We start from the raw sequence: 11,596 nt of genomic DNA on the forward strand, positions 1-11,596 counted from the left end.
GATTTATGAAAGGTTACAATAAATTATTTCTTTATTGGGTCCTTGTTGAGGGAGAAATGTGAAGAGGGAAGCCAGGATCAGTGGAAGAATTAAAGAAACCTAGATTAAGTTCGTAAGGGGAAAATGGAAAGAAAGAGAAAGACCTCAACAACTCCAGGAATTATTTTTATATGTGACTAAATAAAAAATTAAACATTGTAATAATACAAACAAATTAAACTATTAAATACTATGTCTTACGTCTGCTTTGAGAAAAACCTGCATAACCCCCCCTCTGCAACCACCAAAAAAAAATTATTACAGCAATTTTCAAGTAATGAGGAAGGGAATTCTTTTGACATCCTGGAAATCTAATTAGTCCCGTGCAAACAGGTCATTAAACCCTTATGAGCACCCTTATGGCTTGTTCTGGCTGTTACTGTTAAGCATCAGAATATTTATGAAGTATTTTATTTACAAATAAAAATAGAACTGTCTAGCTTCTCTGCCATTCTCTACTTTTTTTTTTTCTGTTGCTTTCTGATAAAAAGCAAAGTTTTGACCTACATCGAGAGCAAACCTAGATCCCCAGAAATGGAAAGCACAAGAAGCTGCTGTTAAGGCTCCATTCTGCTTGTTTATTTTGTCTTCCTCACCACCAGAAGCCATCTGGATGTTGCTTTGAAATAGATGGATTATGGATAAAGTTATCAGAAAGGATTAGTGTGATTAGAAAGACATTAATCCTGTCAAGAAGTAATGGTCAAGTATTAACCACCAACAGTTGGTCCTAGAATCATGTTTGTTTTCATTCATCCCGTACCCTCCCTCGCATTCTCATTTTGTAATTGCATGCTGTAGAAAAGACCTTCGTGAGCAAGTTCTCCCAGTGAGGCTGGGAAGCTCCTCTAACAGCTACATTAGAGATGATTATATTACAGTTGAGCATCATGAAAGTGAAGTGCTGGCTTCACTAATGCTGCCTGATCACGCAGGCAGGCTGTCTCTTAGCTTTTTGTCAAGGTCAGAGCCTTTAAGTTTCAACGTGGTAATAATCTCCATTTCCATAACTCGAGCCATTTAATCATCTTGAAATGCTTCACAAATATAACAATCCATCAAATAGGAAGGCAGGATCTCCATGTTACAGACAAGGAAACAAAGAAATTAAGGCACTTATTTAAATACAAACAGTTTGCAGAGAAAATGATAAGCCTGAAGCTATCTCTGTACTGCGATGGACCATCAGCCTCTTCCTCATCAGTGCTCAGGCTGCTTCACTTCCATGGAGGTACCATTTATGGAAGAACAGGTTGCAACAATGAAAATAAGAAACTTTACAGTAATGAGAAAAAAAGAGAAACTTTCTCTGATTCTTTCTGTAGTTTGATGCTTGATTGTGCTCTTAGTTTCCAATGGAATCAAAATGATTTTAGCAGCAGGGATAGGCACGACTTTTTCTTTCCAGGATATTTTTTTGCTTTCTTCTAACATGACAGAATACCTACAGAGCTAGACGCTGCTGTGACTGTGACGGAGATTGCTGCTGCTGCCATCACACGCCTGAGTGACGGTGGTACTAGTGGGATCACCGTAGCCCATCTCTGTCTCTGCTTCACCCTGTGTGGTCTACCTTTACTTACAGTATATACATGTTTTTTTCATCTCTGGATGTCATGTTACACTGCACAGGAAGAAATACCTCCTGCCCAGACCTGCACAAACGCAGCTAGATAGCACACTGCTGCTCTCTACCTGTGTACATGTCACAGACAATCAAGTGGCATCTTGGTTGGAAACCGGTGCCACCCTACACTTCCAGTCCCATCCACCCACTTCTAAGTGATGCCAGGACATCTCATGGCATGACATCATTTGTCTAAGTAGAGGGGAACATAAAATCCTACAATAAACCATGCTCATACCCTGAACTAAGCTGGATTAGGTATGTGTCATGCACTTGTAGAAGGATGCCCATTTGGTACTGATGACCAGTCTTTCCATGTACATTTACATAGAGCCCAGACAAGCAATAAAACATTGCCTAGGCTCTCTGTGAACTTTACTGAGATTCCAGTAGTTTTGGGGACTGCCAGTGTACTAGCAGACTTGTGAAGATCTAAGCGCAGCTAAGAAACTAGCATGATCACTTGTACTCAGATGAATGATCTCTATCTAATGGCATGTATTATTAAAAGTTGTAGTATTGCAGTGTGATTTTCAAACAAGATGAGTAGTCTAGAATGCTCTTGAAGGGCCAGGGGCTTACTAAGGTTCATCTCATTTGAAAATCAAATAATAGGAAACAGCATTTTTAAAGTTTAGATATCTAGGCATCAATGAAAATAAAATGTCTATGCACCATAAAAGTGAATACAAAAAATGGTAGCTGTTTTACAACTAGAATTGTTGCAGCAGTTTCTGTGCAGTTAGATTACCAGCTGTAAACAGCACATAAAGTGTGAATTAACTTTTCAGAGAGCCTCAGGGTACGACTGTTTTGATAAAGACAGTGGAATCTCAAAGGTGTCGAGCATGATGGAAAATCTGGCCCTTCGTCTTCAAGCTACAGCAAGTAAAAATTCTAGAAGATCTACCTGTCTGCAATACACTATTTGCAGTGCTTGTGTTTAATTTTTCATCCAGGCTGTAAGGAACCGAAACAAGTAATTCTACATTTCTAGTACATCAGAACATGCAACTTTCTGAGATGCTGTGTTTTTTTTTTTTTTCCTCTGTTGAATAATGCTTTATGAAATAGCAAGAGTTTTATTTTTTACCCAAAATGTTGAGCTTTCCTTTTCCTTATTCTGTGGCACTTGTAATCTTTAATGATAAACCAACATATATAACAAAAAGCCTGCCAAGAACTTACATCACGCATTGTATTTTCTTAGTGTGCTATAGGGAATCTGTTTTTATGGACTAATGTAAACAAGGCAGGATTTTGTTTAGCTCACAGTGAAGATCAATGTGCAATGGCTATTCCATCACTGCTTCCTCTCCAGCAGTCCAATACACAAGGCTACTGTGACACATCTATAAATGCTGGAAGGATTGAACAGCAACCTTTGATCACTGACTGATAAAAGAGACCTGAGACATTGTAATATAGCATGTGCAGAATTCAGGCTGACCTGTTGACTTCAGCTGTGCTGATAAAGCATTTCCTAAATGCAGAGGTCAGGATGCAAATGAAAACAAATGAAAACAAATTTTCTATTAAATATGGATGTGCAGCTTAACATCTGTGGAAAGCACAGAAGGAGCCAAGAATCTTAATAATACTTGATTTTCTGTTCTGTAAGTTCTTTCAAGTGTTTTTAGATTAAGAAAAGACCAAAAGGATTTGGAGGACAAATTTGGTGTATAAACAAAAGTCAGATTTATTCAACTGTTTATAATTCACACATGTTTTTATCCTAAGGAAACAGAAGGGATTCAGCCAGCCCCTTAAACTTCACATACCATTTCTCTTTCTTTTGCAAGACACTAAGTATTTTAGAGTGATTAGAAGACTACAGAAAGAATATGTAAAGTCACAAACTACTCAGATCCCATTTGTAATCACATCAGTGCTTTCCACACTCATTCAGTCTGTGACCATAGATGTCTGTTGCACATCGTTAGATCCCTACTGATGATGCCTAAATAATTTGTATTGAGTTGGTCCAATTTTGTCATTATGACATGCGTAACTCTGTAGCATGTTGTTTTTCTCCAAAAACAGTTTGTAACTCTAGGTTATACAGGTAAGAAAAAACACAAGACTATTAGATCTGACCACTAGATTCTATATTTCTAAACACAGCGAACAACATTGACAATGTTACACTTTATAAAACAGTGAAAGCTCTGAAGATGTCTGAGGCACAGAGAGGAGATTCATAAGAAGGTTTCCTAAGAGAGTAGAATGGATTTTTCCTCTAAAAGCTCAGGCAATCTTCAAGCATCATTTGGAGAACTGTTGGGGTAATCTGAGATCAGTTCTGCAATATAATAGAGATATGGATAATTTAAAGTAGTTAATGGTGTTGAGTGAGATTGCTGTCTGCCCAGTTCTTCTTACCCTTAGGTATTCCTCCCCTTTCACTTTCATTCAAGTGTAGTTCTGCTTTGCACTCTAAAAGTATATATATTTATCCTCTTGAGTCATCTCCTTAACAGTCCCATCTCTAGACCAACCTCAATAAAACAGTAGATGCCATACCCTAGGAGAGGGCTTCTTCTCACTGGAGGGAAATGTATTTCTGTTTTTATTTCCATGACAGTGATACATAACAGGTAATTCAGAAATGGGACGCTATACACACTTTATGTTACCATTCAGGCATCCCACGTATTTTCCCATACTAACCCAACAGAATGTTTACCCTCCTCTGTTGGGAAGAGCTGTTCCTAAGTGCTGATATTTTTCTATTGGCAAGGTAACACAGAGGAAAAATTCCAGAGTTGAATAATATGAAGAAAAAGCCCTGTGTTTCCAATTGCAATTTAATTATACCAGAAAATATGTGTGCTTTGGGGACATGACAAAACACTGTTCTGAGCACTCCTCAGTGAACTCCTGAGGCTCCTCGATGAACTGTGGGCAGCATTTTGCAGCCACTCCTCAACACCTCACTAGATAATACAGAATTAAATTTGATTGCACTTGATTAAGCCCCATTTTGGCAACTGCATAAGCATAGGAACAGTGACTGATATTTAGCAAAGAATGACTAGAGGGGATAGTTTAATTCATATGTGGCAGAAAAGAGCCAAACAAAAACTGATGAGAAGCTTTTGTTATCTATCCTTTCCCATTCAATCTTCAGTTAAATTACGTGAGTTTTTTCAAGATGATATAAAAAAAACCTCTCTCAGTACCAGGAATGGATTAGAAGAAATAGCACTGCACATACTGTCGTTCATGCAAAACCAGTATCAAGTGAATGAATTTTGGCTGGCAACTTGGTTTAAATTTAATGATAAGAAGGAAGACATTTCATGTCCTTCTAGAGATTTGTATCTCCCTTCAGAATAGGTATGGTATTGCCCATATCTACCACAGATATACATTCATGGTAGACATTTCAGATTGCAAAGTTCTGTAGCAGCCTCTGAGTGTTTGGGTCAAATTCTTCATCCCTAGCAAACTGTTAAGCTTTAGTAGTAAAACAGACAAATAATCTCCTGTCTGTGGTGTATTATCAGTCTCGTTTACACTAACAGTGAGCAAAACAGTGCCTGAAACAATTTACACAAGCTAATGGTCTGTCTCACAGTATATTTTAACTAAACCCCAAACTCCCAAAGAATATACTATCGCTCTGAAGTTATTTAGGCTATGTCTGCGCAGACAACTGCAGACAGACATGGACTCCTCTGTCTTCACTTTGAGCTGCCAAGACTGGTCCGGAAGCCATACAGCCACACCAGCCCTTCGCATACAAGCTTGGGCGCAGAGCCATGCTAATGCGGCTATGGGCTTCCGGCATGCAGCTGGCGTAGGCCTGCCCAGTTTGGCTCGTAGGCTGAGCGAGTTCACATCTGCGTGCACCCAGTGTATCTCCACATCCTCTTACATAGTTATTACAGTTGTCAGATCTTCAAATATAACTAACAAGTCCCAATAGACAAAATTTGGTATGGCACAGTAGAACTCAACAAGAACAGAATCCATTAAAACAGAAAGAGCAATATTTTTCATTAGTGGGATGTTAAAAGGCCAATGCTTTCCCCAAATCAGAGAACTGGAAAAAAAAAATGGGTAAAAGGGTGCTATGCTGGAGTAGTTTCCTAACTAAATACCAGGCTTTAACAGCATGAGTAAGAATGACCCGCTCACGAATCTGAGCAGAAGGATAAGGGATTACCAGAACTGATGGCATTATAGACAGGAATCCCCTTAAAGACAGACAGTTCTATATTTAGCATACCGTATTTAATTCAGCCAACAACCCCCCAAAAGTATCAATATTTATTACTATTCCCAAATGAACCTTCAAATAAATGTAATTTTTTATTAGCATATAATTGCTTGTATCAGGCACAACATACTTAGAGGAATGGGCTTTAAATTTTTTCAGTCCTCATCAAATCAGTTATTTAGATGTGCCTATAAAGGGAACGATCTTTCTTTGACAGATTCTGCAACTGGAAAAGAGTCAAACCTCTGCTACACATTATTTCGTAAATATCCAGAAAAATGTCATTATTAAATAAATTAAAAATGTAATAATTATTCTGAGCTTAAACAAAATAAACTGCTTTTTCTAAAATGAATATTCACAGACAAACAATTAAATTCTGCCAGGACAGTTCTTTCCCATAAGTAGTCTTGTCTCACTGCTTACTGCTAGTCTTAGAAAACTGGGACCTATATTGCCAGATGAAAACTTAATCATATAAACAAGGGTGCTGAAATAAAGGATGTAATTTACTGTTATGTATACAGGTAGGCTTACAAAACAAAGAGAACTGAATAGGTTCAGCTGGCATAAACCTCTGTAACTCTGGCACTGAGGTGCTTTTCTGAAGAAGCAAGGCTTATACAGTCAAACTTGGTGTGCGTGTGAGCCCTTACTAATAACATTTTAATTCATTTTTCTCTCAAACAATGCAGAAGGGTTGGAAGGCTCATAATCAGAAAATTAAGTTTCTGTAAGGTCTGTAAAACTAATGGCTGGATACAGGAAGAAATGATCTGTGCTTTTCTACTGTTATCTTGAAATAAGAACTATGGGCTACAAGCCCTGTGTCTCCTCCAACGTGCCTTCCAGACCTGCAGCATATGCATTCTGCAATTAATCTCTGAAGTTGCAGGAAGCCTGGTGAATCCAGTGCATTCAGGCTGCACTGAGCTCTACATTGCCCAGTGTGTCTACTGCCCCTGCAGAGTCGCTGGCACGTGTGTTTTGAACAGAAAAGTTGACTTGAATTTTGTTTCTGGGTTGCATACCACACTGTAAGCTCTCTCCCTGCTAGAAGAAAGCATTATAAAAGTTTCAGCAGTTATAAATTTTTCAGAATGTGTATCTTCTTCAAAACCTCAGTCACAGCAAGATACAAAGTTGTAATAGATAAGGTTTCAGTAATAGCCTTCCCCAAAAACTTGGGTTAAGGCAGTTATACATATTATATATCAAAGTTCCAGCCTACTGGATTTCGATCAGTGTAAAACTATCAATGTCTGACAAAGATCCAGGGGCACAAGGACAAAAATGCTCTTACGGGAGCTGACAGCACCTGAGTTATTGTACAGTGACGACCAGAGCCACCGACCTGCGCTTGAGCCAGCCCTCATGTCTGTCACTGTTGGCACTGAGAATATTTGGTCAGAGGGTTTATATTATCATTAGCAAATTTGAGAAGATGTTGATGGGAAAATTGAACTTTTGTTTCTCTCTCAGGTTTTTGCTTGGTGCAGAGCACAAAGACATTGACATTAGATTTGAGTATTTCAAGCTCTCAGAACCTGAGAAAACAAAGCGATGCACGGGTGTCTCGGACAATCAGTTTGCCCTGAAAGCACTACTTGCTAGTGAAGGATACATGTGGTGTAAAAAAAAAAAAAGAAAAGGAGTTTATCATTAACTACACTGAAAGGAAGTGTAGATTTTCTGGGTAGGCAACACTATTAGAAAAAGCCTTGGATAGCCTCCTGTATATGTAAGACCTAAGTGCACTGGAGTGACTGCCAACACTCCGGTAACAACTCGTGGTTCCTGACTCTTCTAGACAGAGCCATCTCCTGGTTAAAGGATGTAATACGGCACCGAGATCCTTTTGACAACACGTTAAGTTCTCTTCCTTCCTCAGACAATGGAGTTAATCAATTCTAACAGTACGGCCCAGAGATTCCTTGCTTATACATCTGTAAATAACTTACAGCTATCACAGGCTGTGTCAGAGCAGTTTTTTCCATTGTGCTGCTTCGCCTCCTAGAATCTCAAAAAAAAAACCCAAAAAAAAACACACCACAAGGGTATCTAAAGAACTATATATTTTAGGGAAGGTACGTGACTTTACTCCAACCCTTTTCTGTCCTTAGTAGATCACTTGCTCATGTGACATTATGTTTTCCTTGGAAAACTCTCCTTCTACCTCTCCAAAAAATCTTTTATTTTGTCTTGATGTTTTCTAGCTGTGTGGGAAAGAACCAAGTATGAATCTATGGTCATATTAGGAGTGCCAGACTTGCAAGCACTATGAATCTGCTTCATTCTGTACAGAAACATGGGAAGTAAGATGCCAAGGTGGGATTTAAAAATAAAATTAGCACTCAATTGTGTTTATTTTCAGTAACTCTCCGTGACCTGAAGTCTAGAAAATTATCTTTCTCTTAAAATTAAAGATGAGTTTTTGGCATACCTATTGGGTTCCAGAAAGAAGCTGAGGCTTCAAGTAAAGGCACCAAATACTGCAATATTTTTTTCTCAGATCAGTTAAGGTAAAGTTAGCTTTGCTACTCTCCATCTCTCCTTATCTCTTCTGTCAGCACTGGGCTGAGAAGGCTTTTGTCCATAAAACTGTTATTTGGTTGTTATTGTAGTCAGTTGTAAGACAGAAAAATTTACAGGAGACTAACTGTTGTCCTAAATTAGGCCAACCCACTGCAAAGACAGCTACGTGAGCATCAAGATCTAGATCATTAATTCGCCACTGATAAAGGGGCATTATTTAAGGTTCTGCCTTTAATGTACTAGGAAATCACTTTCACTTCCAGCTGAAACCAGGCATACATTAGTAATTCACTGGACACACAGGTTGTTTTTTTCAATATTTATCATACTGCAGCAAATCTCCAAAAGAACTACAGAGGATTATAAATTAACTGTACTTTTATTAACTGGCAGCCAAAAGGACCAACCACACCCTGGGGTGCATCAGGCACAGCACTGCCGGCTGGTCAAGGGAAGGGTCTGTTCTCTGGTCTGTGCTGGTGCGGCCTCACCTTGAGCACTGGGTGCACATTTAGGCACCACAGTATAAAACAGACATAAAACTATTAGAGAGCATCCAGAGGAGGGTTAGAAAGATGGTGAAGGGCCTAGAGAACAAGGTCTATGAGTTGCAACTGAAGTCCCTGGGTTTGTTCAGCCCAGAGCAGAGCAGGCTGAGGGGAGGCCTCATGGCGGCCTGCAGCTCCCTCACGAGGGGAGCGGAGGGGCAGGCGCTGAGCTCTGCTCTCTGGGGACAGTGACAGGACCCGAGGGAACGGCATGGAGCTGGGACAGGGGAGGGTCAGGCGGGTGTTAGGAAAAGGTTCTTGACCAAGAGGGTGGTCGGGCACTGGGACTGACTCCCCAGGACAGTGGTCACAGCACTGAGCCTGACAAAGTTCAAGAAGCATTTAGACACTGCTCTCAGACATAGGGTTTGATTTTTGGGTGGTCCTGTGTGGAGTCAGAAGTTGGACTCGATGATCCTTGTGGGCCCCTTCCAACTCAGAATATTCTGTGATTGTATGATTCAGTGATTTTTCATCTTACTTGCATGGTGTATTATTTCAATTATTTAGATTTAAGGCAGACTTTTTGATATGGTGGCGTATTTATTCATTTAACTTCTAGTTCTCTTGAAGGAAAAAGTCCTCCCATTAGGCGGAAGGAAGAAAACATCAATTAAAAAAACAAATAGTCTTTGAGCAAATAAAACCTGTAGGAGGTACTGTGGAAACGTTCCTATTGATTAAAAAAGAAGTTCATAGCTCCACTTTCAATATGAATCTACAGCAGTAGGTAATGCTTCCAGCACTTCAACATTTATTCAGTCAAAACCAAAGCAGTGGTATCCTATTTCTTTTTTATGAAACTTTAAAAGTTATTGGAACAATCATTGTCTTCACTTACCTTGATACAACCAGGGGGAGAATCAACATTTTCAGCATCCTCATCAGTAACTCACCAGGAAACTGGAAATAACTAATTTCCTAGAAATACATGGAGAGATGCTTATTGTTTTGAGATAAAAACTATCTGCCTTCATGAGACCTGCTAGAGCTGTGCGTCAAGTGTTACAATCAGGTAACACTGGTAAAATCTCAAGCTCTAGTATATAAGGTAGCAAAGGTTTTAGGCTTTAAGAGATCATTTTAAAATTCATTCAATTACGTATTGTGTTGTAATTCAACAAAACACACAGGATTTTTCATTCCTTTGCCAAAGATGACAAAAACGAAATAGGCCACCTCCTAGGGACTACTGTTAATAGACTGCCTTGAATAATATCTCCATTCTGCATTTTGTGTTTTGCTAGATGTGTATGAAGCTACTGCTTGGAAACAAAGTCTTCAGTCTGCAGATAGTGGTAGCAGAACATAGAATTGTTTTAACTATTGTGTTTATTAAGGGCCATAATTTTTAATTGAGATTTATATTGGATGCTCAAACAATGCATTCAGCAATGCACGTTGCCCTGTGTACACTGATAGACCAATACAGCAGTAAGAAACAAGTAGCCGCAAAAAAAGCTTAGTTTAAGTACCCATGAGGAGAAATCCCCAAGTGACTCAAATAACGTGGACTGTTAATGATGGGAGATCTTAAATTTATTAATATAAAATACTATTGGTATAATATAAACACTTGTACCTCCATACATCTGATGGTGAAAATTATTGCCAGTGTTTTCTTTGGACATACACGTTTCAAGGTAATATAAAATCCAACAAATATATCATACTGTTTTAACATTCATTCAACTTATTATCTATACTTACAACATTGCAATGTAGTTATGTCAGATTTACTAGGTGTTTTAAAGACCAGAACCCTTTGCAATACACATTGTTTGAGAATGTGTGAAAAGACCCAAGGAGCAGTGTGTAGATTAACAAATAAAACAAAGTAAACAAATTTAACAAATACACATACATGCTTTTTATCTCAAAAAGTCCATCCTGAAGTTCCACAGATGCTATGTCTTTTGTTACTTAAGTACAATATTTTCTCTGCAGTGATACACTCAACCGTGCCACACGTACCTGCTGGGAGAGACGTCTCGTCCTAAGGAAGAATCCGAGAAGACAGCCCACGGTGACTGACAACACTGAGAGAATGAGCAAACCATTTCTTTTACAAACATCCTTGACCCGAGCGAGGATCGCATCAAAAGCCACTGCCATGCTGTCCTCCGTGCAATTTGGAGAAGAATCAGCATCCCACGGAGAGAGAATTCACTCACTCCTCCTGTAGGAGTGGACAGACCTAGCTCTGTATAGATCAGATCAAAGCATTTCCAGTTCTGCTTAGCTGACCTGCAAGGTCACCCCTCTGCCAATCGCCACCAAGCAAACAGCTGGCATTATTGTTCCAAATTAATACCAATAATCCTATTATCGACTACATCATTAAGAGCCTGGAGGAAGATTAGGGGGCTCTGGAAAATTAGAACAGAATGCAGTAGTATTTCTAAAACAAGACTGGTTCAATACAAACTGATGCTCTTGGAAGGAAGGCGGTGTTTAAGTACGTTAACCTGGTCTTCCCGGTTTGGGATTTGGGGATCAACGTAATTCATGCATACAAATGCATACAGGTAATGTTACTGCACCGTTTTCCTGTGCAGGACAGAGCAGGTAACATTTTGAACTGGACTATCACAACAGGGCAAACCAGGTAAAACTGAACTT

General features: G+C 39.2%; 1 protein-coding gene across 4 annotated transcripts in view; it reads right to left on the minus strand.

The window, feature by feature from the left end:
* SLC1A7 (solute carrier family 1 member 7) overlaps positions 1–11,254 on the minus strand; it is a 50,382-nt gene extending 39,128 nt beyond the window's left edge. For all 4 annotated transcript variants that reach the window (XM_048061937.2, XM_048061936.2, XM_048061935.2 and 1 more), the window contains exons 1-2: positions 10,949–11,254; positions 9,816–9,895 (exon numbers count right to left, since the gene is read on the minus strand). In XM_048061937.2, coding sequence (XP_047917894.2) covers positions 9,816–9,895; positions 10,949–11,089 — 221 coding nt within the window. In that variant the 5' untranslated portion in view covers positions 11,090–11,254. The remainder of the gene's footprint in view (positions 1–9,815; positions 9,896–10,948) is intronic.
* Between the last annotated feature and the right edge of the window lie 342 nt (positions 11,255–11,596).

The sequence above is a fragment of the Anser cygnoides genome, chromosome 8 (genome assembly GCF_040182565.1).
Source record: "Anser cygnoides isolate HZ-2024a breed goose chromosome 8, Taihu_goose_T2T_genome, whole genome shotgun sequence".
Lineage (NCBI taxonomy): Eukaryota > Metazoa > Chordata > Aves > Anseriformes > Anatidae > Anser > Anser cygnoides.